The 26,586-nt window shown below is 54.3% G+C and overlaps 9 protein-coding genes across 9 annotated transcripts; 6 read left to right on the forward strand and 3 right to left on the reverse strand.

The window, feature by feature from the left end:
• Window positions 1-880: 880 nt before the first annotated feature.
• On the reverse strand, window positions 881-4,038 carry MONBRDRAFT_37886 (uncharacterized protein; the record flags this gene model as incomplete). The annotated part of the gene is made up of 7 exons (XM_001747567.1): window positions 3,867-4,038; window positions 3,592-3,692; window positions 3,260-3,328; window positions 2,973-3,094; window positions 2,722-2,860; window positions 1,349-2,653; window positions 881-1,057 (listed from the first exon to the last, which is right to left on the reverse strand). The coding sequence occupies exons 2-7, from the start codon at window positions 3,625-3,627 to the stop codon at window positions 881-883; spliced, it is 1,848 nt and encodes a 615-aa protein (XP_001747619.1). The 5' UTR covers window positions 3,628-3,692; window positions 3,867-4,038.
• Window positions 4,039-4,468: 430 nt separating this feature from the next.
• MONBRDRAFT_33261 (uncharacterized protein) lies at window positions 4,469-9,434 on the forward strand (the record flags this gene model as incomplete). Its single annotated transcript, XM_001747471.1, has 9 exons — window positions 4,469-4,532; window positions 4,765-4,828; window positions 5,362-5,433; window positions 5,549-5,604; window positions 6,376-6,527; window positions 6,641-8,517; window positions 8,637-8,851; window positions 9,196-9,265; window positions 9,345-9,434. The coding sequence occupies exons 1-9, from the start codon at window positions 4,483-4,485 to the stop codon at window positions 9,432-9,434; spliced, it is 2,646 nt and encodes an 881-aa protein (XP_001747523.1). The 5' UTR covers window positions 4,469-4,482.
• A 208-nt stretch (window positions 9,435-9,642) lies between these two features.
• Window positions 9,643-10,728, reverse strand: MONBRDRAFT_9851 (uncharacterized protein; the record flags this gene model as incomplete). The annotated part of the gene is made up of 4 exons (XM_001747568.1): window positions 9,643-9,728; window positions 10,010-10,054; window positions 10,219-10,370; window positions 10,448-10,728. 4 exons carry the CDS (start codon window positions 10,726-10,728, stop codon window positions 9,643-9,645), a joined length of 564 nt encoding a protein of 187 aa, XP_001747620.1.
• A 942-nt stretch (window positions 10,729-11,670) lies between these two features.
• Window positions 11,671-12,144, forward strand: MONBRDRAFT_37888 (uncharacterized protein; the record flags this gene model as incomplete). The annotated part of the gene is made up of 1 exon (XM_001747472.1): window positions 11,671-12,144. One exon carries the CDS (start codon window positions 11,671-11,673, stop codon window positions 12,142-12,144), a length of 474 nt encoding a protein of 157 aa, XP_001747524.1.
• Window positions 12,145-14,407: 2,263 nt separating this feature from the next.
• On the forward strand, window positions 14,408-16,863 carry MONBRDRAFT_37889 (uncharacterized protein). The gene is made up of 7 exons (XM_001747473.1): window positions 14,408-14,577; window positions 14,754-14,900; window positions 15,037-15,206; window positions 15,294-15,387; window positions 15,787-16,156; window positions 16,251-16,329; window positions 16,435-16,863. The coding sequence occupies exons 1-7, from the start codon at window positions 14,464-14,466 to the stop codon at window positions 16,565-16,567; spliced, it is 1,107 nt and encodes a 368-aa protein (XP_001747525.1). The 5' UTR covers window positions 14,408-14,463; the 3' UTR covers window positions 16,568-16,863.
• A 253-nt stretch (window positions 16,864-17,116) lies between these two features.
• MONBRDRAFT_9854 (uncharacterized protein) lies at window positions 17,117-19,602 on the forward strand (the record flags this gene model as incomplete). The annotated part of the gene is made up of 3 exons (XM_001747474.1): window positions 17,117-17,372; window positions 18,187-18,284; window positions 19,591-19,602. 3 exons carry the CDS (start codon window positions 17,117-17,119, stop codon window positions 19,600-19,602), a joined length of 366 nt encoding a protein of 121 aa, XP_001747526.1.
• Window positions 19,603-19,833: 231 nt separating this feature from the next.
• On the forward strand, window positions 19,834-21,491 carry MONBRDRAFT_9855 (uncharacterized protein; the record flags this gene model as incomplete). The annotated part of the gene is made up of 8 exons (XM_001747475.1): window positions 19,834-19,864; window positions 20,117-20,118; window positions 20,295-20,343; window positions 20,562-20,646; window positions 20,739-20,841; window positions 20,978-21,017; window positions 21,155-21,276; window positions 21,384-21,491. 8 exons carry the CDS (start codon window positions 19,834-19,836, stop codon window positions 21,489-21,491), a joined length of 540 nt encoding a protein of 179 aa, XP_001747527.1.
• A 459-nt stretch (window positions 21,492-21,950) lies between these two features.
• On the reverse strand, window positions 21,951-23,669 carry MONBRDRAFT_9856 (uncharacterized protein; the record flags this gene model as incomplete). Its single annotated transcript, XM_001747569.1, has 4 exons — window positions 21,951-22,007; window positions 22,400-22,546; window positions 22,661-23,007; window positions 23,129-23,669. The coding sequence occupies 4 exons, from the start codon at window positions 23,667-23,669 to the stop codon at window positions 21,951-21,953; spliced, it is 1,092 nt and encodes a 363-aa protein (XP_001747621.1).
• A 470-nt stretch (window positions 23,670-24,139) lies between these two features.
• On the forward strand, window positions 24,140-26,570 carry MONBRDRAFT_33264 (uncharacterized protein; the record flags this gene model as incomplete). The annotated part of the gene is made up of 10 exons (XM_001747476.1): window positions 24,140-24,346; window positions 24,459-24,530; window positions 24,704-24,937; window positions 25,079-25,137; window positions 25,222-25,250; window positions 25,442-25,454; window positions 25,580-25,723; window positions 25,801-25,861; window positions 25,958-25,996; window positions 26,066-26,570. 10 exons carry the CDS (start codon window positions 24,140-24,142, stop codon window positions 26,120-26,122), a joined length of 915 nt encoding a protein of 304 aa, XP_001747528.1. The 3' UTR covers window positions 26,123-26,570.
• Window positions 26,571-26,586: the final 16 nt, after the last annotated feature.

Here is a 26,586-nt window from a genome sequence, read left to right on the forward strand (position 1 = left end):
AGGGGGGGGGGGGGGGGGAGGGGTGGGTGAGAGATGATGGTTGAAAGAAGCCAAACGAGCAGGATTGATCAAGGAGAAGACGGGATCGTCATATGAAATAGGTGACAAGACCGTGTGTGAAGATCTAGTTCGACAATGGACTCAATTGCAAGGGTAGGAGGGCAGACGAGCAGGGCGCCAAATCCCAACCCGTGGTTGCTGACAATCGCAGACCACGGTTGCTTCAACCAAGGGCATGGCTCAAGCCAGATACCACTTTTATGCAAAAAGCGAATGCGGCGCCCTACTGTCCCATACTCCCTCCCTCCCCATGCAATTTTTCCAATGCAGAAAAAGAAGAAAAAAAGATGAAGAGGTTCGGAGGTTTGGGAGGGAAGGGGTCGAAGACCGCAGATGCTGGAAGACTGCCTTCCCTTGCTGCAGTAGCTTCCACAAAACAAAACAAGAATCATGACTATACAGATATAACCTCTCATCGATGTAACAGGCACAAGGCGACAACACAGTTGACGCCGTGTACCAAAGTACAACAACAACACGGTCGACATGGTCGGCAAGGACTGGATGGGTTCTCTTTGCGAGAAGACAAAAGGAGAAACGAAAAGAAAAGGAACAAAAGGCAAGAAGAAGAAAACAGGAAGAAGAACCAAAGAGCAGACAATACGAGAGATCCAAGCGAGCATAAACAAACACACGGCGCACTACGCCCAATGTCCCAACCAACGAAACATGCCAGCAACGGCGTGCGGTCAAAGCACAAGTACATTATAAAGGGAGAACACCGACCACCGCTGTTGAAATGCTGAGGGTTACCGTACCTCTGAACGTCGGCTCGATTGGTAACTGCGGGCCGGAACTGTACCACGGGGTGCCGCCGAGGTCAAGCCGTCTGTAAATGTGGGAAGATTGAGGCCTGGCGGTGGTGCAACCCCGCGCGAAGTGCCTTGTTGTTGTAGCTGTTGTTGCTGTTGTTGTTGTTGTTGTAGCTGTTGTAGTTGTTGTTGTTGTTGTAGCTGATGCTGTTGTTGCTGCTGCTGTGGAGTAATCTGAGGACCTGCTGAAAGAAAAAGAAAGAGGACAAAAAAAAAGAGGCAAAAAGGCAATCAGAAGCGAGCCACAGACAACTTGTATTATAAAACACATGATGCAGAAAAAGAAAACCCCGTGACTGAGACATACCAGAACGACGGGTAGCGCTGCGTTCAAAAAGGTGAACCAGTCGACTTTGACCAGTCAGCTCAGAAGATTGGGCCTTTGATGAGGTAGGGGGCAAGAGGGCCGGGTCCTGTAGTAGGGGGTCGCTGGCACCCTCCGCCCAACCCAGCGTTGGGGCACTGACACCATTCACGTGCGGCTGGGGTCGATGAGTTGGGGGCATGGAGGTTCGTTGTGGGGCAGCACGGGATGCTGGGACAGGGGCGTTGGACCAAACTGTGGGAAAGAGCGATTGCATTTGTGCTGACCAGTCACTACGACCCGCGGTATGGGGGTCCATGTGCAGGGCAAACGGGTCCTGAGTGCCGTCGCTAACGGCCCATGGAAGTTGGCGGGCTTGATCTTGAGTCTCGCGGGCTTGTGTGGGGGCAGGCAGGACGGGGCGATTTGCAGCCATCTTGGGATGGAACAGTGAGCCCAGAGGAGGCAAACGCTCGTGAAAGGCAGGAGGATCATCAAATGAGGGCAGAGCGGATCGAGACAGCGGTTCTTGGCTGTGAAGGGATGGTTGAGCTTGTGCGTCGGCCTGCTCTTGGGCGCGAAGATGGGCTCGTGCTTGTTCGCGGGCCTGTGCCTGTGCCTGGGCTCGTGCTTGTGCTTCAGCTTGAGCTCGTGCTTGTGCTTCAGCTTGAGCTCGAGCGCGTAAGGCTTCGGCTTGAGCCTCAGCCTGAGCCTGGGCCTGGGCTTGTACATGAGCTTGAGCAGCCTGGGCCTGGGCTTCGGCTTGAGCTCGAGCCTGGGCCTGAGCCTGAGCCTGAGCCTGAGCCTGAGCCTGGGCTTGAGCCTGGGCTTCAGCTTCGGCTCGAGCCTGAGCTTCGGCCTGTTGCTGAGCTTGACGGCGCTGCTGCTTACGACTGGCTTGTGATTGCTGAGCCTGAGCGGCATCATCATCTGCATGGGATGCTGACGCAGTGCGTGAGGCCACTGATTCGATGGGCGGAAAGGCATCCTCAGACGGGCCGGGCGTGGAGGGAACGGGGGTTCCAAGACCACCGCCCCAGGCAGCATTCTGTGGAAGCGTGGGCTGGCCACCCTGAAGTGCAGGCGAAGTTCCGGGGGAGTTGAGACTGGCGGACTGCGCACGGTGGGGATTCACATTGACATCCTGTGTGTGGCGCCCAGCAATCATGTCTTCCTTGGTGTAGCTGACGGCCTCGTCGCCAAGTTCGTGAAGATACATGCAATCAGGATTTGTGCAGTCTTGACCGCGCAAGAAACTACTGCAGTACTTGGTTGTGCCCAAAGAAGCGCGGATGATCCGGTCATCCACAACGTTGCGGTCAATGTCGAGAACGCAACGACTTGCCGCTTCGGCCGTGGCAAAGGTCACATAAGCGCTAAAGCTGGGTGGTCCTTGCTGTGAGTACGGAGTTCGGTTGACAACTATTTTGAGAATTTTGCCGTATTTGCCAAAATAATCTGGTCGCTTCAACATGGCCTGCAAGGCAAAGACGTCGATGAGATGCATGCAAAAATGCTGACACATGAAAAAAGTTGTCGACACACCTCGTCGGCTAGTTTGGGCGGTAGACCAATAACATAGACCAGATTCTTTTGCACTACGCGAACGGAGCGCAGCTGCTTTCTGGATTCCACAATCTGTCGCTTGTGCTCCAATTTTTTCTGTCGTTTGGCTTCTCGCAGCCTGAGATCGATCAAGAGCCCAAGAGACGCATCACAACCATGAGGTGCTGGCTGGGCACCGAAAAGCATTGCCCGTTGCAAAAAGGTCCCTGAAGCTAGTGCAAGCCCCATACTTGGCATATTCATCCTTTGACACTGGATTATATTCAGCGGGCTCATCCTCATAGGGCTTGCGGCAAGCCGGACACAATCCATTCTCTTCGGTGCGAATTCGATGCCAACAGAAGCGGCAGATCTGAAAAAATCAAATGAAGCAATCAGGTCAGCCATTGTCGCGTGCCATCACATCAAAGCCCAACAACAGTAAGAGCATCCTAAGTCATGCTCTGACTCTTGGGGAGAAAAAAGAAATCCAACAAGGCAGGGCGAGGCGCACGCGATCACTGAAGCCCAAACGTACCTGATACTGACAAGAACACGGGTAAAAGTGCAAATCATCGAGCACCAATGGCTCCATGCACAAAGGGCACTGTGTAATGGCCGAGCAAGGACAGGGTGAGAAAGCTTTTGCCCGCGGATCAACGGTGTGAGAGCGAACTTGGGCGCAGCGGCCCAAGTCGGGACGAACAGGGTTCAACTCGGGATGAACAGGGTCGCCTGCGCCACCCCAACGGCCCCAACCCAACCACTGCCCCACAAATACACACACACACACACACACACACACACACACACACACACACACACACACACACACACACACACAAGGGTTGAATCAGCGACGGCGCTCACCTCATCGGCCTCATCGCTCGAATAGTCGTTGGCCATCGCGGTGGCTCAAGGTGTTCCGGACATATGGGCTTGTGAGTGAAAATGAGCCAGGTACGACGTGCCTGAAGCAAAGAGCAAACACGGCCTTGTGAGTGTTGGTACTTTGAGGCGCCATTGTCTGGGCACAAAAGGTCGAGTTCTCGGTCCAGTCGGCGCGCAAGGGGTCACGAGGTGGCGAGGAGACGGTCATATGAACTTGCTGGCTGTCTCACACTGAGGTTGATGCTGACACTTACCCTAGCTGAAAACCGTTGCTGCTCAGGGTGGCTCTGATAAATGCTACTTTTATCCGGCTCAGATTAAATCGAGGCGCTGCCGTTCCGATCAACACACAAAAACTATGCCCTTCGCTCTCGAAACCTGTGCTGAGCTGACTTCACGTGTGGCGACGTGAAAGGCGCTCTAAGCTTCTTCCTTGACGTGGGTGTGGCTCGACACTGCGGCTAGAGGTCGAGAGACAAGAGGTTGAGAGGGAGAAACGGACAGAGGGGTGGAGTGTGAGGGACAGAAGGTCAGAGAGATGGTATCGACCGCAAGTCTAAACAACAAAGAAACAAAGGTATAAGAAGAGAGTGTGCGGGATTGGCGCAGGCTCGGAGAGACTGAGTTGGTTGAAGGGGCTGAAGGAGAGGAATACTCACCAACTTGTCTCGCTTGTAGCACTAAGCAAGTATTAAAGTGTGATATCTGCCACACTGTCACGTATTTACAACCTGGTAAAGTGTGACGATGTTCACGTTTTGGCACAAAATGAGCGCGTGAAGGGGTCGGAACACTTGTTCTGAACCACAGGATAAGCGGGAGGTTTGAACCTGCAGCGACACTTTTTTTCCCTGCACAAAGACCACCAAGATGCAGAACGATCACGGCGAGGTTGTCGACATCTACCTGCCCCGCAAGTGGTACGTTGGCGCTGCCCTTTATAAGAAGGCAGCCGTTGTGATGAATGTGATGGCAGCTTTGTCTGCCCGGCTTTTGTCGTGCGCCCTGCTTGCTTGTTGTCCGTTTTGAGTGAAAAGCACTTGGCTTTCAAGCTGGCGCGCCAGCCAAGGCCTGGCTGGGCATGCTGGGTCCCGTGGTGTTCTCATGCTCCGCGGTTTTGCTATCTCTTATCGTTTCGTTTACGCCTGACAGCTCGGCCACCAACAACATCATTGGTGCCACCGACCACGCCGCTGTGCAGATCAACGTGGCCAAGGTATGTTGACTCGGCATGCTGACACATGCACAGCACAGCACAGCATAGCATGGCACAGCATAGCACGGCATAGTGCATCACTTTTCAACAACTCCAACGGAGCAGCATACGGCTTGTGAAGCGAGTGTCTCTTGAAAAGATGTGTCCATTACAAGTGCACAGGGGCTTGCTGGCGTAGAGTGCAACGCGCGTTTGCATGCGATGAACGGGCCTCGAGCCATAAGGTGTTTTGAGCATGCGTTTGAGGGGCTTGGTCAAGACAACTGTGAGCATTCTCGTGTCTGGTCCTCAAGTGCAAATTGGGGGGTCAATGATGCGCACTTTTGATGTCCGGGAAGCACGATTCAAGCCACAGTCCTTGATGGTGACCTGTCTTGTCTGTACATGAGTTTTCAGCCCACTTCAGCTGAGCCAACATGATTTCCACATGAACCACTAGAAACAAACGCGCATATCTGTTTGTTTGTTTTTCTCCACCGAAGTGCCACAGTCGTTGACTCGTCCTCACACGCCTCGGTTTGCTTGTGTGCCAGGTTGACCCCACCACTGGTGTCATGACCGCTGAGACCTACTCGTACGCCATCTGCGGCCCCGTCCGCAGCATGGTAGGTTATCGTGCCTAGAGTTATTTATATCCAGCTCCATACATTGTCTTCATTTTGGGATATGTTTTGCTCACGACGTAACTCGTCGGCCCTGGGACCCGCTCTGCCTTGATAGGGCGAGACCGATGACAGCCTCAACCGCCTGACCGACCGCGACGGTATCACCAAGAAGTGAGTTTGATGCCTTTTGCTGTTCTCGCGAGTGCTTCTGGCTTTTTTTTTTTTTTTTCTTTTTTTTTCTTCTTCTTCTTCTTCCTGTTCGTTATCGTGTACTCATTTGATTCTATTTGACGCCCCTTGCCTCTGCAGTGTCTATGTTGCCAACTAAGTCGGCCGCGCTAGCTGAGCTCGAGCACAGGCTTTTCAAGGCTTGAGTTTTTGTGTGTGGTTGTTGTTGGCGATGGAGGTCTTTTCCTGAACTGAATAGAGATATTCATTCTCGCATGCTTGCTCTCTCAACACCAAGCCAAATCCCGCCTCCGCCCATCCCGTTCATATCTGTTGGTCCATGGAGGTCGCAATGACTCAATGATCAATCCAGCAGCGCGGAACGTCCCATAATTTGCAGTGCGAGAAACAAGTGAGGGAACCCTTTCAAACTGCGGACAAGAGCAGTCAGTCATGTCCGCTGTTCACCTTCAGCCCCAATTTCTTCCTTACTGCTTTGTGCAGTAGGAGCAGATGTCAATGGGGTGGCCTTTTCCTGCTGCCATGATGTCGTTGGGACAGCCAGATGCCCACGGTGCTTGGACGACCTTCCCACTGGTCAGGATTCGGGGCAGAGGCCACAGTTGACGCATGCCCAGAGAGTCAAGACGCCAGATTATTATTCTTTTCCAGCGAGTGTGGCATCTTGGCAACACACTTTGACCACATCGCACCGTCCAAAAGGGACCCAAAGGCACATTTTGTGGCTTGGTCATCCATCCGGTGGCTTCTCAGCACGCCTCGCAAGCTTCGACCAGACGAACGCCTGTTCCTGTCGCCCTCCGAGGCCACCGTGGTCATCGCCATGACTGCCTTTCCCCGCTCGCACGCCGGCCTGCTGGGGCTCGTGTGTTGGGTGGCTGTGCTTCTGATCCGAGTTCAGGCTGGTCAGTCTTTAGCTTGCCCCCAGACCTGATGCGTACCCGATTTGAGTGAGCCGAAACGCTTGGCAACCAATCGGTCACGCTCACTCTTTGTCTCAACCAACCCCGGTGCATAGAGGAAGCCCGCGCCCTTTGCGGCCAGGACGGTATGTGGGCCGCCACTGCTGCTGGGCGGGACGCCACCCTGGATTGCCCCAGTAGCAGCGATGGCAATATCCTGCGACACTGTTGTGACGGCCAACAAGATGCGCTTGAAGACTGGTCTGGTCGTCGGTGTCATCCTGGTATCATTGACTGGCTGGCCCCGGATCGTCACGCATGCCGCTTCGCGCAGATTCAAGCTCTGGCTACCGCAGCCCCAACGCGCACTGCCACAGCAGCCGATCTACCTCAGTTTTTGCAGGACTTGCAAATTCCGACTTTTGCCCTTCGCGCCCGTGCTGGTCGCGCCGATCTTCGCGACGTTGTCGGCATCATAGAAACCCTCTTGGCCGTGGACGCCCCGGCCCACGACCAAGGCACGCTTCTGGTCACCGTGCACAAGCTAATGGCCGTCCTGACAACCAATCGAGATTTGGTTCAAGCTGACGTAGGTCTCCGTGCGATGACCCAGCGGAGCCGATCTTGGTTGGCGGTTTGGCTCGGCAAGACCGCGCACCACGATGCGCGTGGCGTTGAGCTTCCCCTCCACGATACAGGCATCAGTCTGCTGAATCTGACCCCGATCAACCCAGCCTCGTCCGACGGCGTCCGCCCCACCGTTGTGCAGGGTCTGACCGTGGAGTACGCCAGCACAACGCCTGACGACAACTCGAGCGTCGTGATGGGCGTTTGGGATCCAACCACGTTTGCAAGCGAGCCCGAGGCTTACCTGAGCCCTCTTGTGACTTTCTCTGCTCCCGGTGGTGCTGTGGAGCTCTTTTTGCCCTTTTCTGTGGCCGACGCTGCCGTACGGGCCTGGCGACAGGCGGGCCTGAGTGATGGTGCCACTAATTTAACCGTTGAATCGACCCCGCCCAGCGTTGCCCGTTTGCTGGTACATGACACCGCTGGCACCCCGACACTGCACCTTGATGTCACATGCCAGCAGTTGGAGGGTCCAGTCACGGGGAAATGCCAACTGCTGCGGCTCAACGCGACAGGTGCCGTTTGTGCCTGCCATGACACAGCCGCCGTGGCGCTTCTGGGCAGCCGTGTACACGCCTTTGGAAACCCGCTTGCATCGACGAGCGCCCCGCTCCAGCCCACGGCGCTCCCTGCCAACCGCAGTGTTTCGGCCGCCGGGCCCACCTGCGAGGACGTACCCGAACTCCAAGGGGCTGCCGTCTCGACAATCGCCAGCGCACTGGCGGTGGCAGGTGTACTACTGCTCGTGGCTCTACTTCTGGTGGGGTACATTGGCTGGCGGGATAGCCTGGGCTTACTTCAGTACAATCACATCAACATGCTCGTAGCCCTGATGCTGATTCTTGTGGGGCTCGCCCTTGGCCTGTTTCAGCCTGAGAACCACGACTCGGCATGTCAAGCGGCCACGGGCCTCGTTGCTGTGGGTGGGGCTAGTGCCCTGGCTTGGGTCCTGGCTCTACCTTTCGCCGCGAGCTTGGTGGCCAACGCCTTTGCTGAGGTGCCCGAGGCCATGCTGCGCTTCCGTCTCTTCCTGACATGTTGGCTCCTTCCTGTGGCGGTGATTGTGACCACGGCACTTGTCGCTCCAACAGTGTGGTGGACGCCGTCCTGTGGTGCAGCCCTGTGTTGGCCTGGAGGCGCCTCAACATATCTGGTGCGGGCGTGCGCTATCGTGATAGCCGTTTTGACACTGGTTGAGGTGGCCTACCTCCTCGTGCGCCGCCACCTAAGCTGCCGCTTGGGCCTGCTCTATGGCCTTTTGGCGCTATCTACATGTGCACAGCTGGGCCTGAGCGAGCACGTTGTGCACCATGATGATTTCAGTTGGGTCCTTACGCTTCTAGCAGCGTCTCTCGCCGTGACACCGGTATGTCATGGGACTGTGCCATCCCATTTCGGCGCGGTGTCAGCTCTCATCGCCGCTGTCAATGCTTTACCCTATTGCCCGCTTCGTTGGTGACTGTTGCTCCTGGTGTCTTCTCCCAGGCTTGTCTAGTAGTTTTGATTTGCACGGCCGACGCCACCGATGCCCAAACATTGGCCGAAGGGCCACTGCGCTGCTGTGCTGCGCCTGCGCCCCTGACCCCCTACAAGTTGCGATTGGAGGATCCTCGGGAATGGGCGAGCTCACCAAAGCGCCGCTCATCCGTGTCCACATTTGCCCTGCTGTCCCGCCTGCAGCAGCCTTCCCCCAGCACTCGGTATGTTTGCAACGATGGTCTGGTTTCGACTCGAACGGGTCTCCGAGCCTGACCATGAATCTGCCATGTGCCATGATATGAAAGGAGCCGGGATGGTAGCTGGTCACCTACTGGTAGCCAAGTGCAGCTGGTGATTCCACAGTGGAACAATGTGGACATTGGTGTGCAGCCGCTGAACCGCGATTTGACTACCAGCCCTTGCTGATTGAGCTGATGGTGTAAGTGTGATCACAACTCTTCGCGTGTATTCGTGTTTGTGTCGACTAGTTTGGCGACGTCGGGTTGATTTTTTTTTTTTTTTTTTTTTTTTTTTTTTTTTGATTTGCTTGTTGTACAACAAGCAGATTTCGCGTCAAGTATTCCTTGTGTGTGGGTGTACATAATATGAGAGAAGGGGCGCATCGATGTGGTGTTGTACGTCGACGCCATGAAGAGAAAATTATAAACGTCGGGCTATGGCCCCAGATGCAAATTTGACGTGTCTCTGGATTAGAATGAGCCTCTGGATTTGAATCCTAGCGCACAAACCTGGCGCGAGAAGAAAGTGGGACATTTGGGCGCCTTGGGCGCGCTGATTACGTAGTCAGAGGAAAAAGGAAAGAACAAACACACCGAACAAACAAAACCATAAAGACAAAAATAGGAAACACATTCAGCTCCAGCATCAAGCAATGGTTCCAAGGCAACGCCTCGCTGGCACTGACGTGAGCGCCAGCGCCAGTGTCAGCGACTCGCCGCCAAAAGCACATTCATAAACCAAGACCCGGGACAGGTTGTAGGTAATAAACGGCTCAGGAGCCGAAGCGGGCAAAAAGATCGTCCAGGTGGCGCTGGGATCTTGTGTGAGTGGCAATGCAGGTGTTGAAGACGTAGTAGACTAGGCATTTGTGCAGTGGCAAAGCAGGCAGTGCAGACATGGGGTGGCCCAAGGTGAGAGGCGAAGTTGATTGACACCATGAGACAGCAGGAGCGGAGGTCGGGCATCAACGCACTGCCAGGGACAAAGCACAGTGCGCCGAGAATGTAGAAGACAACACTGCCCACGACTACGTTGGGCAAGCATGAGCAAGGTAAGCGGGGCAGTCTTTGTGACACCGGACAGCAGAGCACCGAGAGTGGGGCGGGCGCGTGCAGCTGAGCACAGGCCTGAAAACATACCCTTGACCTTTTCTGCTTCGAGGGCAACGCCGGCCATGATCAGCACTGGCAAAAAAAAATGAATAAATAAAGTATTGAAAAACCGGTCAGTTGAAAAACCGGTCAGCATGGAACACACTGCGAAACTGGGTAGGCTGGAGACTGGCTGTTGTTAATCACCGGCAGAGGGCGAACCAAGGACTTTCTGGGTCGTTGCAAACAACACGCACCAAACCCGACGATGAGCATGGCATATGCGCCGACAATTTGTTTCCAGTAGCGCGCTGTGCGTGGGCTCTTGAAGCAGGGTCGGACGCTACAAGGGGCACGGGCCGCCCGGCAATGGATGAGCAATGATGATGAGGACCCAACGCTGCAGCGCCTGCACACAAAGTGGGATAGACGACAATCACTTTGGGAGGCGGAGCAGCCGTCTTTGCTGTTTTCTCATAGGCATACCAAAAAGGCAAGGTCTCGAGACGCAGGTCGCCATCGCCCGCATGAGAATCAAGGAGGTCGAAGTGGGCTTCTTCCTCGTCGGAGTCATAGAGTAAGCCCTCACGCAAAGAGACGTGGTTGGACGACGGTGGGGCGCCATGCACGTCCCGCTCAGGGGCATCAGCCTGAAACAAGTCCTCATCCTCACTGGCGTGGGATACTGCAAGCATTGTGTTGGTATCTGGACTTGAAACGCGGACTTCGACGTAGTGAGCCCGAGCCGAGGCCTCTTCCACGTCCATCCGGCACGTCTCGAATCAGCCACTCTCTGCTCCTCTCCCTGGCTTCAGCCACCACCACCACCACCATGTACACACACACACACGCACGCACACACGCACCCTGGGGCTGGACCAGTCACACACAATAGCGCCCCCGTCCCCGCAACCTCTCTCCCTCATCCACGCAGCGGCGCTCGTCGTTCTCGAGTGTCGTCGTTCTAAAAAGCAAAACACGTACTTTGCACACAAGAGACTTCCTCACGTTTCTCTACACAAACTCCTTCTAGCCGTGTTACTGTTGCTACGAAAGCTGGTCTATTAGATTCATAAACCCATCAGGCTTGCCAATGAAACAGCGAACTCAGTGAAACATACAGGACACGAACACAGTGACATGGGCGCAAAGAAAAGATGACATTCTTACATTCTTATACTGGGCACAAAGGCAAAAAAAGGGCAAAAAGAGTTAACTCCCCCACGGGGAATCGAACCCCGACCTTGACGGTGAGAGCGTCACATCATAGCCATTTGACTATGGGGGATGAGCTTGTCTACAACCCGTAAATATTACAATATATATGGCAAAACGTGAATCCTGCTTGATTTTGGACACTCTCACACACCCTCTCTCGCTCTCAATTCTCTCTCCCCTCTTTGTACGAAAAAAATAATTAGAGGGCGGTTCGGTGCGTCGTTCTTCTGCTCGTGTCGTGTCTCGATCGACTGGGTGTGTGACGCCGGTTGGCGGCGAATGCAGCGCGTTGTGGTTCTGTCAACTCATCAGGCTCGTTGCCACTGTATCTGCTTGTGCTTTGAATGGCAGGTTGGGCGCTCAAGTTGATGATTGATCAGTTAGTCCTTGCCCAGCAGCAAGATCGTCTCTTGGCACTGGGTTGCGTGGCGAGGACCAAGTTGGGAGCACTTTTGACTGGCTCAAGAGTGCCCCAATCGTGCTGGTGCAGCATGGCGGCCCTTGCTTCGGCTGTGGTCCGGTTTCCGTTGGCTTTTAACTGCCAGTTGTGCGGTGCGGCGCGTGAGTTGCCGCGTGGGGTCGTTGCGCCGTTGACGTTGGAGTTGACCTGCGCGCATCTTGGCGAGGCCTGTGTGCCACCACCCAGCCAGACTGCGTCGGCATCACTCCGTGGCAAACGCCACCGATCCAGCTCATCGGCCTCAAGCACTGGTGCACGCTCTGAGGACAAACCTGCCAATGTCGGTGTGATCGAGACTCGCTCACTGCCAACAATAGACGCCAACGTGCTCGTGACGGTGGGCAAAACAGAATGGCCCGGGCGTGTGATGGATATCAACGTTGAGCAACAGACCTGTCTGATCCGGTTTGCGGGATCTGGCAAAGGCTCTGAAACTTGGCACGAATTGGCTGATATCCAAGTCATTGGTGAAATGCAACGCAGTCGGCGGCGAGGCAGTTCTTAAACGGATGGGCTGGTTCAAGAGTAAGCCGCCATCGTTTCCATTTCTAGTTTAAGCGTGAGCCACCATCTTTGAGCTTCGACTGCCTCTGCTCGGCCGTTGCTTCCCTTGTTCTTGTCTTCTCAAGCAGAATAATAATGTTATAATCAAAATTCATGATCAAGAATGACTTGTTGAGCCGGCTGTTCTCCCTGCGCCGGCATTTACTCGTGCTCGGTGCCATGAGCTTTTTCACTTGCTCTGTCAGCCACTGACCGGCCCTGTGCAATAGCGAATGCTGGTGACATGACACCAAAAAGAGATTCAAATCGGCATGGGACTGCTTGAAGAACAGTTGTGGGTGGGTATACGCAGGTACACGACTCGCCGAAAAAGCCAGCATGGGAGCTTGAAAATTGAGAAAGGGGCTGCTCAAGAAAAGCACACAAGCAGGTACCCTGCATACAAGAGTTTGCACGTGAATTGATCAAGAAAAAGGAATAGGGATCTTGCTCAGCCAGCCACAGGCTGGTTCAATGCGGCAAATCTTAAGAAAAAGAAAAGACCTGGAGGTGGCGCGAAACAAAACGCGAGACACCAAGTGCACTGGCATTGGCATTGAAGACAGACAGACAGACAGACAGAGCCAAGACGCAACACGTGACCAGCATCTTGAGTCATGGAATCATGAGGACGACCCGGTCGGCTCCACTCGGGGGTACACGAAGCGGAATATCAGGCATCACCGCAGGTCCAGGCGGGAAACGAAAAAGCCACGCATGGTCATCTCTTGCTGCCTTGTCGCCTTCCATCGTGAGTCTCATTCATTTCAGGCACTTGAATAGTATTTGAGGGGCTCTTAGAGCGTAATCAGGCTGCAGGAGGACGGCAAAAAATGAGGGACAATGCAGACCATGTGCAGGCCAGCGATGGTAACAACGGCTCAACACCAATCCTCTTGGCAAGGAGCAACGCAAAACCACGTACTTGATGAGTGTAGGACGGGGCTCGGGGCCGGTGATGAGGCCTGTGTCGAGATACCGAAGAGTGAGCGCGAGAAAAAAGAAAAAAAAAACAGACGGACGAGCGCAGCCGCGAGTATTTTTGTCCGTACCGAGAAGAAGGATGGTGGGAACAAAGCCCCAGCGGAAGGCCACCTTGCCATACTCGATGGCCTCCTCCACGTTGGCGCGCACTTGAGGTGAAAGCTCCATATCGATAGTGAGGTGTGAGAACAAGTACCCGGAAAAAAAAAAAAAAAAATAGAAGAAGAAAAAGATAACGCGACTGCCACGAGTGTGTGTGTGTGTGTGTGTGTGAGCGTATGTGCTGTGTGTGTGTGTGTGTGTGTGTGAGCGCGCAAGGGCACTGTAACAAAAGAGTTTGCTTGCCAGCAAAATCTGGCGGCGAGAGTTTGATGTCAGACAAAAACTGGCTGGCGGTCAATGCCGTTGTGCCGTCTACATTTTGACCCATCTACGCACAGTTTGTGCGATCCTGGGAGAGAGGGGAAGAGTTGTTGGTTTTGGTTGCTCAACTCTCTCTCTCTCTCTCTCTGTTTGTTTGTGTTTTGCAGTTCGTTGTGCACATGTAGCAATGTTGACGTTGACATACACACAGCGCTCGGCATCATCATGACAAAAAAAGCTTTGGTTGATTGTCACACGATGCTTGCTTGAATGGCAGCCGGGTCTGGACGAGGATCGGGCCAGTTCTGGACGCGGAAAGAGCGACGCAGCGTCATTTGAAGCTCATTGTTCGTAACCGGGGCTGATTTCGAGCCAAGTCGACCGCCGTTTTTTGCAGGGGCCGAGAATTCACAAGCACACAAACACACACAATCCGAGCAAAAATTTCCAAATTTCATACGCACGGGCTCACACACTCACACACATCCACACATCACACACACACATCCTCCCCACATACCACTAAATTACCTTTATAAATTCCACACCTATCCTCCCAACCAGCCACACGTTCAACCCCACCTGCCCGCAGCAGCACAACACCACCAAGTCTCAGCTAAAACAGCGATAGCGGTGGGCCAACACCCTCCCTCTCTCTCTCTCTCTCTCTCTCTCTCTCTCTCTCTCTCTCTCTCTCTCTCTCTCTCTGTCTCTCCTCACATCTCTCTCTCTCTCTCTCTCTCTCTCTCTCTCTCTCTCTCTCTCTCTCTCTCTCTCTCTCTCTCTCTCTCTCTCTCTGGTGTCTCGTGGCTCGTGTCTCTCTCTCCAGGGCACGGGCTGTTGGGCAACGCCGTGAGTGGCATTTTACGTTGTTGACTCGGAGGTTTTGACTGTTGTTGTTGTTGTTGTTGAAGCTGTTCTTGAGACCGTTAGTATGGCTGCCAGCCAGCGTAGCGACCCGAGCTCGATCAATGTCCTTCTGATGGAGAAGATCTCCACCGAGGCCGTCAAAACTTTTCAGGCTGAAGGTTTTACTGTTCGCCAAGCGGTACGTACACGACCCTCCATCGCTGGCGCTGGCGCTGCGCTGCACACGTTTGAATGACGGGCCTCAAGAGGCCCGAGCTACAAATATGCTTCCCCTTCACCTCTCCTAGCACACTGTCACTGGCCCGGCTCGCCGCCAGTTTCTCTGACACGTCCATCTGATGCGCCATATTCCAGGTCAAGTACTCGGAGGAAGAGCTTGTCGAGGCCATCAAGGATGTGCACATTATTGGCGTTCGCTCCAAGACCAAGCTTCCCGCCCGTGTTCTCGATGCGGCAACCAAGCTCACGGCCATCGGCTGCTTTTGCATCGGCACTGATCAGGTAGCTAGCGACCCCAGGCTGGTCCAGCGCGCCCACTCCGCACCGCGCCGCGCAGCGCTCATGAGAACCAGGCGCAGTGCGGGCCTCTCCCCACCTGCCATGCTGACCCCGTCTTGTAACTGTTGCTTTTTCGCAGACGGATCTGAAGCATGCTGCTTCCAAGGGTATCCCGGTCTTCAACGCCCCGTACGCCAACACTCGTAGTGTCTCAGAGCTGGTCATTGCCGAGATCATCATGCTGGCCCGCCAAGCTGGCGATCGCAGCATGGAAATTCACCAGGGTGAATGGAACAAGAAATCTGACGGGTAAGATTTTCCCCCACGCCTCGCCATCTCCAATGCCAATGCATGCATGTCCCAGCTGAGTGTTGCAACCTGATACTGCGCCTCTAGCTGCTATGAGGTTCGTGGCAAGACGCTGGGCATCATTGGCTACGGTCACGTCGGCTCCCAGCTCTCCGTCCTTGCCGAATCCCTGGGCCTCAAGGTACGAGAAGACATGGCCTACGAGCACGTGCCTTTCCTCGCACTTCTGACTTTGGAGCTCACGTGCCACTGATGATCAGGTCAACTTTTATGACATTGAGCCCAAGCTCCAGCTCGGCAATGCACATCAAGTAGCCACCTTGGATGAGCTGCTCAGCACCTCTGACTTTGTGTCCCTCCACGTGCCTGCCACCCCCAGCACGCGCAAAATGATCACAAAGGAACAGATTGCCCTGGTTCGTGCAAACCCCATGGCCATGCTCTCTGAAGCTCTCACTTTGAATAGAAAAGAGAGAGGGAGAGAGAGAGAGAACACGCACACGCTCGTGTGCTGTAGCTACCGGCTCTATCGTGCTGTGCACCTCATTAGTGCCATCCCCCTTTCATATCGTGCCGACAGATGAAGACCGGGTCATACCTGATCAACGCAGCACGTGGTAGCTGCGTTGACATTGAGCACGTTGCTGCTGCCCTGCGCTCTGGCCACTTGGCCGGCGCCGCCATCGATGTCTATCCCAAGGAGCCTGCGGGCCACACCAAGGAATGGGTCAACGTTCTGCAGGGCTGCCCCAATACAATCCTGACTCCCCACATTGGCGGCTCCACAGAGGAGGCCCAGGCCTCCATCGGTCGCGAAGTGGCCACCAAAATCATTGCCTACATGGACCGCGGCTCAACTCTTGGTGCTGTCAACGTTCCGGAGATTAACATTAGCGCCCGCCTCGACGAGGGTCATTCGCGTGTCGTTTCCTTCCACCAAAACACACCTGGTACGCGAACGTGATCACCAAACTAGCGGCACAACGCCTGGCCCCCTCTGCCATTATGGCCTCTCACATTACCGCCCTACCCCCATCCTTCCAGGTGTCCTGCGTGACATCAACAACATCATCTCCATCGCCAACATCAAGTCGCAGCAACTGCTGACAAACGACGAAGTCGGGTAGGTTGGCTCGGAACCAGGCACTTTAGCTCGCCCCCTCGTGATCTTGCTGTGATACCTTTCTTGGGCTGCTTGCCTCACTCTCCTGCTATTTCTGTCGCGCAGTTATCTAGTGGTCGACCTCGAGACTGTGTCCATCAGCGAGGTGAAGGAGAAGCTGGAACAGGTGCCACACAATATCCGCTTGCGCCTTCTCTTCCGCGGACCCGGCTACGTGGCGTTGGAACCCTCGGATTAAACTTGCGCTGATGCAACCCAAAGCACCGTGTTTTGTGTTCCAAGTGATACCATGACCGCGGTGCGAACAGATGTGTACTTATTTACCTCCCATCCTCACCATTACAACCGAGATGTTCCCCTTATCTTGTGGGCGTTCTTCCGTGTGTTTGCGTGTACTCTGCGCGACGATTGAGCCTTGCACAAGTGCAACGTGTTTCAAGCGCGAGTCAACACTATTTTGTGTGCAAACAAACGTTCGACACCAAATCTCGCTTCCAGACCAGCTTTGCACACCCAAGAATCGAATTTCGGAATAAGAATGGGAACATCATCGAGGAAAATGAACGTCATGAGACAAAAATAATAAGATGCACGATTCGAGCGCTCAGCGCAAAAAGCTGCAGGCCAAACGCATGCGTCGGAAATCCCTTGTCCCAAGCCAGGGTGCAGCGATGGCAGAGCTCAGCACAAGAAGCACTGGGATTTTTCACGTAAACTCGCGTCACTTCAAGTGGCCAAATATCGATCTTCGTGGGCCATAAGAACACCTGCATCAAGCATCAGCTCGATGCACTCGGTCACCTCACCCGCCGAGGCCAAGCCGACAAGCCCACGTATGAGGGCTGCACTCGTTAGGCCGGGTGAACAACACAAAGCAGCAATCTACCCGGACAGGCGCAAGCAGTGCGTCAACCTGATTTTCAAACCCATCGAGCCAAGCAGGGACACCGACAAGAACGTCACGCCGCCACACCTTATCACAGACGAACTGGGGGGCCGTGACGGCACTCCTACAAGACGAATCACACGAAATGAAATGCAAGGTGACGGCGATGTTCCAAAATACGAGACAAAACTGTACAAAGGGAGGGGCGAGACAAGGGAGCGAGGGCAACTGCTTTGCGCACCGAGGGCAGGCAGGGCCAGCCAAGGCCGAGCAAGCTGTTCCTGTCAGCAGAACTGGGCTTGTGCGATGGTCTTCCCATTTGGAGGCCTGTGTATCATTGGACGTGCGCGAGGAGAAGCGGCGGAGAAAGGGCGGCAATGCTGGATCCCCGGGTGATGCAGGCGGATCCAATTGTTTGAGAAGTGGATTGGGGCGCTGGACGCGGACGTGCAGGAGCGTCAGGAGATGATGCGTCAGCTGAGGTGGGCATCGGTCATGAGCAGTGCACAAGTAAATAGGCAAGGTCGAGGTTTGGGAAGCAGGCTAGGGTGTCATACGGCATGGCATCTGGCATGTGAGAAGGCAATACACACCGCATTTCCCGGGACCGGGTGGGCACCAAAGAGGTCGAGGCATCGCGTTGCCCGCTGCTGATTTGCATCCCAGAGGTCAACGAGCTTGCCCAACACCGACCAGTAGCTGCAACCAACACACCCGGGGTGAGGCATGACTTGCGTGCAAACAGGACCTCTTGAAGATAGAGATGCAGCACGCACCGGCGGCCAAGTTGTTTGGGGTCCACCAAGGCAGGGATAGGTTGCAGCATGCGTGCAAACAAGCGTCCCGTGTGATCAATCAGCCAGAACTGTTGTGGAGGGAGTTGATGCACACGCTGAGTGGATGACAGCACTCGGCAGGATCTCTCTCATGCCTCACTTTGATAATAGCAGGTGGTGTCCCATTTCTCGCAGGCACAATGGTGGAACCACCAGGGCACTCACCGTACCAGGTCCGCATGTGTGCGGATGAAGTGTCACGCACAGCCGTGCCTGGGTTTGCATCCACCAAGGTGAGGGGCTAGTGGCAAAGGGGGAAAGCGGGGAAGGGAAGCAGAACTGCTTGAAGGCGGCATACCCATTGACCGCGTTGGTGCTGAAGCACAAAGGTGGCTTGGACAGGCTCGACAAGCGCCTGATGGCAGAGCGCTGTTGTGGTTGGCACAATCCGCTCCTCGTGCCTCAAGTACGAGTCGAGAGCAGCCGCGATCGTTGAGTCCGGGATTGGCGAAGCGGGTTGCGTCACTGGAGAATCGGCCATGACGTGCAATGTGTTGCCACACTGTGGCACTAGGTAATCATGGTGCTGTCGCTGCCCGTCGGCCTTGGTGGCCCTCCCCCTTTTGATGAATCAGAGAGCAGGAGCGCCAGCGCCAAAAAAACGAGAATCTCAAATTCGTTAAAACGGTCAAACTTTGCTTTCAAGCAAGTGCGATCTTTTTTTGTTGAGGGTGTTTCTCTTCTTTTTTGAATCATATTAGTGGTACATTTCATCATTGAATAATTCAAATTTCTTGGCAGTAGCCTCCTCAAGCGAGAAAAGTGAGACAGACAGAGAGAGAGAAGAATTAATCGAGAAAAACCGGAAAGTTCCTTTTTTGGCAGTCAGTGGTAGAAGGTCAGAGGCTGGTCGATCCCATAAACGGCAGTTGGTGCCGGCGTCCAGCTGAACATGAGCGGGCGGGCGTGGTGGAAGGAAGATGGTTGGATGTTGGATTTGGAACAGCACTGGTCTGCTCAGGTGTTGCATTTTTTCTGATTGTCCGTATGAAGATCGAGTTGCTGTGCTGACTGCCTTTTTGATCACTCTCATTGCTTCACGTCAATCAAACGACACAACGTTTTGTGTGGCCCGCGCACGCCACTTGCGTATATCATCACTCAGACTGCACCACCGGACAGCCGACCACGACTCCCCCTACCATCTGCTCTAGCCCCTCTGCCGTGCTGGGCAACCTGCACCCGACCCAGCCCTCGCATCATCTCGCGCGGTCAGCCTCCTCCCCTTCCTCCCATAGTTCATAATGATGTTTGCTCCTCTCCTCCGTGCTTTTATTCTTTTTTTTTTGTCTTCTTTTTGTTTTCTTTTGTTGCTTTGTGTGTGTGTGTGTGTGTGTGTGTGTGTGTGTGAGTGTGTGTGTGTGTGTGTGTGTGTGTGTGTGTGTGTGTGTGTGTGTGTGTGTGTGTGTGTGTGTGTGTGTGTGTGTGTCAAGTCGTTCGTTCCCTTGCGCGCTCTCTCCTCTCTCTTCGCTCTGCTCATTTTTTTTTTGTGCTCGCTTTCTATCTCTCTCGCGCGCTCTCTCTCTCTCTCTCCCACAGGCGTGCGGGTAACACACCAACGGACGGCTGCTGTCTCGAGTAAGTGCACGTGCGCCGGCTCATTCTCAAGAGGGGGGTGTTGGCGACACAAATGCTGCCGGGCACAGTTCCGCCTCACCCGTGGGTGATGACAACAACCAAAAAAAACGATAGAAAGTCCAGCTTGCGCTCAAGTTCCAGCGCATCTTTGTCGTCCGCCCTCCTGCTGTCTGCGGCTTGGTCCAGTTTCCGGCACAAACAGCCATGACTGAATACAAGATTGTTGTTGTTGGCGGTACGTAACAAAAGACGAGCCTTTCCTTTTCGTGCTGCCACGCCCGCACCCAGTTCCCACACCACAAAAGCCGCCGCGTCAGAGTCCGGGCTCCAGACACCATGAGGGGCGTTTTTGGTTACCAAAGAGAAGCAAACGCCACAGGAGATGCGAGCACGCGCCTCCGTTGGGACCAAATCAAACAAACTTGCCTACCTTCCACACGCCAATGTCTCTCCCTGATTAGTTGAACGACCTTTTTGTCCCCCTCAGATGTGCTGCCCCTCCCCCCCTCCCCCACATCTTTTTTTTCCTTCCATTTCAATTCTTGTTATGTTTTCAAAGATGACTGCTGGCAACTGCTCTGCTGCTGTTGCAATTGCTCGCCGTACTGGCGGAAAGACAGTTCTCACCGTTAGTCTTGTCTGAAATCCCGCGGCGATGGTCGTAGGCGGTGGCGTCGGCAAGTCAGCGCTCACCATTCAACTCATTCAACAGCAGTACGTTGACTCTGCTCACCCAGGCTGCTTGCCATCTTGCCGGCTTGGCCCCTCACGCTGGCTTGACAATTGTGTTTACCCACAACTCGGAATAGCTTTGTGACGCAATATGATCCCACCATCGGTTCGTGGTCTGGCGGGCGCCTTGGCCAGTGTTCCTTATCCGTTGTTGGTTTCGATTGTCACTCATCACTCCTCTCCTCGTCTTGGGACTGCAGAGGATTCATATCGCAAGCAGGTTGTCATTGACGAAGAAACCTGTCTTCTGGACATCCTGGACACGGCCGGTCAGGAAGAGTATAGGTGCGCCCGCCGTGCCGCCTGAAGCCTTGGCCCCTTTTAATGCTAGTTTGTTGATGGAAAGCCTCACTCCGGCCCTGCTTCTTTCTTGTCAGTGCTATGCGCGATCAGTACATGCGAACTGGAGAGGGGTTTCTTTGCGTGTACTCCATCGACAACAAGCGATCCTTTGACGAGATTGGCAAATTCAGGGAACAGGTTGGATAGTGAACCATTTTCGTGCCCTCCAGCAGACAACACTGGCTTGGCTTGTTTGTTTGCTCTGTCTGCTCATGGCCACCATCTCGAAAAATCTCAACATCTTGCTCCCGTCCTTGATTTTATTTATGGATAGATCCTGCGGGTCAAAGATGCAGACTCGGTGCCCATGATTAGTACGTTTATACTATTGTTGGGGGCCGACGGCGCAAACAGTAACTTGTTATTTTGTGCTAACATACAGGAATCAAGGCATCCCAAACTGACAGCACATTGCGCTCTTTTTTCTTCTTCTTTTTTTTTCCCGTTACAGTTTGCGGCAACAAGTGTGACCTGGAAGACAAACGCGAGGTGTCAACTGAGGAAGCCAAGGCATTAGCAAAGCAGTACGGCGTTCCGTTCCTGGAAACCTCCGCCAAGCGCCGCATCAAAGTGGTACGTACGCGTCGAGTAGCACCCGACCAAGCTGTTAGCGCAAAGCAACGCGCGTGTTGGCTCTTGTCTGCCACTTCCAATCCGCTCATGTTGACTTGGTGCCGCAGGACGAGGCCTTTTATGATCTGGTACGCGAGATCCGCAAGGTCAAGCAGCCGGCCTTGGGCACGACAAGCGCCAAACCAGCCAAAAAGGGATTTTGCACCATCCTCTAAGCGACTTTTTGTTTTTCCCAACTCGCACCCTGATCTGGGCGCCACAATGCTCGACAAGCATGGATCACGGCCGTAGCATCCCGCCTGTGGCGGCTTGGTGTTACGACGTCCTGGAGCCAATGCAAAGGAAGTTTGCCTCGCTCTTGCCTGTGAGTCTGTGGGTGACGACAACCCCCGTGCCCCACGTGACCCGCCCTAGGTTGGCGATTGCCTTTCGCGTTGCGTCATTGGCCATTCTATTCGGTCCCTTGCGCATTGACCTTTGTTCACTGGTCGATGGAGGTCCTCGCTGATTTGCCTTGCGTTACTTTCTAACATGTTCTTGTCGCGTATTGGAAAAGATGGGCTTTTTTAATTGTTAATGTCTGTTGGAGTCGTGGTTCCGTGTCACTGTGTGAATTTGTTTGACGTTGAATTATATGCCCTCTTTGATCTTAATTCCAAATGTAATTTTCCGGTTCAGACGTTGATGACGCACGCTGATCGGCTCAGCCGACACCCAACCGCCTCGCTCATCTGCCAAATGAACCACACGCACAGGTTGCAACTGCAAGCGCTGCCACGCAAGCATGGGTTTTCTCGAGGGGGGGTAGCTCAGTCCAACACAATCACGTCGTCATCTTTCTTGGCAGATGAGCCAGGCGGAGAGGGGCTAGGATTGGGCCTGGGTTTGTGTGGGGGGCAGCGTGAAGCTGCGTCATCTTTGTGAACCGCGGTCCTTGGCTCAACCATGGGGTGGACGGTGGCTTGATCTGACTTTGCCCGCTTCTGAGGAGGTCGGGAACCACCAGTCAGCCATGCCTACGCAATGCCACACCTACAAAGTGAGACCTCCAAATACACATGGGGCTACGACAGGCATGACATGTTGATGTCACCACTAGGCATGTTTGATCAATCTAACTTACCGACATGCTGGAAGCCAGACGCTGCTTCTTCTCACGCTGAGATTGAACGCGCTTGATGAGCTCGGGACCTTGTGCCTTGATGCTGCCCACCTTGGTGCTGACTGGATGCCAACTTAGTGCTTCTGAAGGTGACAGCCAGGCGAGCAGCTATCACAACACAGCATGAGAGACAGTGCAACAACGCGCGTCCAGACGCTTTTGATGCCAGTGCTGCAACGAGCAAAGGGGGCGAGAAAAGGAAGTGGAGAGCAGGAAGCAGACCTGGCAGTTCTTGGAGGGAGTGGCATCAGGCAGGGGTGTCAGCCAGGCGTCCACCTTCTCGGGCGTATCCAAAATGGCTGGCATGCGATCGTGAAGCGGAGCAAACGCTGCACTAGCGGGCACAGTCACAATGGTAAAGGTGTAGAGGGGCGGGACGGCTGGATCTTTGGCCTGCCAGACATCCCAGAGCCCAGCCATGAGAAGCGGCTGAATGTCGCTCTTCAGCGCGTCAATGTCCTGGGGCGTTGCGCGTCCTCGAGCAACATTGGCTTTGTCGGATGAGTAAATAAAAAAGGGCTGGCGCCTCTCCTGATCGTCACTCTGTTCCCACTCGAAGAACCCGTCCACTACAACCACGCAGCGTTGACCCGCCTCAAGTGGATGTCGAAACGACGCCTGCAGGAGTTTGATCATGACAGGCAGAGACCAGCAGTCATACAATCAGAAATGGTCACAGAACCCTTGCACCTTCTTCGATGCAAAGAGGAGGCAGACAGAAGAAGTGGTCGGTGACAAGGGGACTTGCCTTATCCAGAATGCCTTCGATTCGGGCATTGAACATGGTGAGGTCAAAATCGCGAGGTGAGCCGCGATGCCAGGCAGGTACAAGCCCCCACTGCATGACATGAAAGACGCGCTGCCCAGTCTTTGGATCTTGCACGAGCACCGGTAGATATTGTTTGGGCGTCGTATTGTACGACTGATGATATTTGCTCAAATCACCGCGAAAGCATGAGTGCCACGACGGGGTGCCTTCGCACGCCGCCGACTCCCAGCCTGGTTTTTTATCGTTGGCCTCGCCCTCCACCAAAGGTTTTGTCTCAAACTGCTGCTGTTGATTCGCCTTGTCAGTCGGATCGCACGGGCTCGTGCTGGTCTCGGGCGCGTCTGAGCCGGATTTTCTAGCAGCTGATGACGTTGTGGTTTTGCTTCCTGTGTTCGACCGAGTGCCACAGTAGCGAGCTGCAAGCTGCCGTGGCGCCAACGTACACGCCGCCCGCCCACACATTGTGGCACTCGAGTCCAGGCACGCGAAACACAGCGACAAGAGATGAACGAGACGACGGAGCTCAGCGCCAAAATGATCACAACAAAACCTGTTGAAACAGGTTTCCTCAATGCCAATGTCAGACTGTCTGACAATTATTTGCTTTTCAGGAATTTGAGAAATTTCGTGTGTGTGTGTGTGTGTGTGTGTTTCTTTACTTTTTTTTTTTTATATGGACGACGGGCCACGACGACGACGCTGCGCGGGCTGGAGTGTAGCTGCTGGTAAATCACGGCTTTCAGAAGAGGTACACATGAGGAAGTGTCAACATCGTGTTGTCACGGGTGCTGGGTGATGTTCGACACCCTCGCACTTTTGTTTGTTTTTTTGGCACTGCTGCTGTGGAAAGAGTTGTTTGGAAGAGCAGCACCGTTGTTCGGGGGGTGCCTGGCTCACCCCTCTCCCGCTGTGCTATTTCAGAGCCAACACAAATGGTCAAGATGGCAGCGCCTCGAGGCATGACCCAGCCAGCCACGGCTTATTTTCCAGATGCAGAAGAGCCATCGACGTTACCCGTTTCCTCCCCCGATGACCCCATCATGATTTTAAGCCCCGAACTCCTGGGTTCGGCTCGTTTGCCTCCCATGTCCAGTCAAGAACGCCAACAATACATTGATGGCTTTACCATCAAAGCCAAGGTTGGTCCAGCACTTTGACCCTCGGCGACGCTGTACCATTTTGGCCCACCCTGACCACCAAGCCCACGCCTCACCGCGCGCGGCCGGCCTCTCTTTCCCCGATGCCTCGTAGTATGTTGGCACCATCGAGGTGCCCGAGAGCCGAGGAGAGCAAATGGCAATTACTGCCATCAACCGCGTGCGCGTACGTTCTTCTTCTTCTCCTTCTCCTTCTCTTCTCTCTCTCTCTCTCCCTCTCCCCCCACCCCTCCTGTCTCTCTCGTTCTCTTCTTCCTCTATTCTTTCTGGCACCCCAGCCCAGAGTATCATTTTCATTCGCGATGGACCCGGGGCTGCGCTTTTGATGCATGACGCTAGGCGGCGCACAAAGCCAGCAAGGAGCAGAAGCAACGCGTGTGGCTGGCCATTTCCACTGCTGGTCTCAAAATCATGAACTTTTCCCATTATACCATTCAAGACTCATATGCCCTATCGCAAATTTCTTACACCACCTTGCTGCCGAGCAATCCCCAAGTCTTCTCCGTCGTCACCGCCAACACTTCGGTTCAACCGCCCGTTTACAAATGCCATGTCTTCAAGAGTAAGAGCCGAGTGAGTACCCTGTGAACGGATATGGGCCCCATCCCCGACCTCCCTCACATGCACGCATCGTGCACGCGAAGCCGACGGTGGTCTGCATCGTACCAGACACTCCGCCTCACCATCCACCTTGCCGGTCTGGTGCTTCCTTAGTCACGAGAGATTACCACCCTGTTGGGCCGCTGCTTCAGCATTGAATTAGAGGAGCAACGGTGAGTTACTTGGATGTCTGTCTGCCTTGACGACTTCCGAATCGCAACTCAAGACACCTCCTCTGCCTCAACCTGCTGTCACAGGAAGCGCATTCAAGAACGCAGTCAATATGGTCAGCTTGCCGTACCACATAATCAGAGCGCCCGCAGCGCGCCAACTGCCCACCTCACCCACCTTCCCATGACTCGCCCGTGTCTGCTTTACCTATGTTTGGCATGTTTTCCTCTGGTCTGGGCCCGTCTTGTTCGCTTGTTCGTGTGTCTCCCATTTTATGTGCCGCATGTGCATGCTCAACCCTTCTAGCTTCACGAGCAGCGTAAGCACTGCTTTGGCGAGATATGGCTTGTGAAATCTCGTTTTGCGCTTCTGAGATTCCACCGGCGCTTACAATTTTGAACGCGGAGCAAGCTGATTTGACTGCCTTGCCACCGTCACTCTCAGGACGCCTCAGGGGGGAGCTCGATCACGCGCAGCCACCTCAAGTGCGGGTTATCGCCCTGTGCAGCCTCGTTCGCGGGCCAGCACTCTCAATGGCAGCGGTGGCAGTAGCAGCTTTCCCGCCATCGTGAGCGAAATTCATCGCAAGTATGTCCCCTTCCCACTCTTGTAGCCAAGCTCAGGCATGCCTTGATACTCACTTCTCTGACACAAAATTGTAACAGGATTGAGCAGCTGCCCATCAATTCCGCAGACTCGGCCTTTTTGCAGATTCGACTGGACCAGGTGTGACCAAACTCGCCCGCAACATAGGCTTCCATGATGATACATATGCCACTGACAAGCATGTGCTGATCGACAATTGACCATGCCCACGTACAGCTCTCCGACTTGTACACGCACGCGCAAAATCGCCTGGAGGTTCGCCTTGCCAGTCCTTGCTCGATCGCTGCCAAACCAGTCATCTTTCTCATCCCTTCCGTCCTACAGGAGACCCAATCGCGGTTGATGCATGAGCGTAGCTTGCGACGCCAGTCCCAGGCTTGAGAGACATGCTTGCGTAGGGGCCTTGTGAGTGAGCCTTGTTGACTCTAAAGACCCTTGTGCATGACCGCAGGCGGTTGTGTTCTTGTTCTTAAATTCCAGTCTTCCAAATTCAATTGCTGAAGCAGGGCAGGAGCTCACCATGCCATTATATTCACAAATCTGCCAGCCTACGCAGGCTGGCCATCAACACCAATGTCCCAGTGCCATCAAAGACCAAGACAAAACGAACAAGCATGCCACTATAAAATGATGGCACATAAAAAGCACTCAGATACAGCAGGCAAGACCGAAACGCGAACGAGAAAGCGGGGCAGAAAGAGCCCCAGCGGAACGCAACACACAAATCACTTAAGACTGCCCACGCCAACCACAAAGGCATCCAAACAACAACAACAACAACATCGTGGGGCAGAAAAAAAAAGGAAGGGGGGGGGGGGGGGGGGGGGGGGAAAAAAATCCCAAAC

Source organism: Monosiga brevicollis, genomic scaffold, assembly GCF_000002865.3.
Source record: "Monosiga brevicollis MX1 MONBRscaffold_17 genomic scaffold, whole genome shotgun sequence".
In the NCBI taxonomy this organism is placed as follows: Eukaryota; class Choanoflagellata; order Craspedida; family Salpingoecidae; genus Monosiga; species Monosiga brevicollis.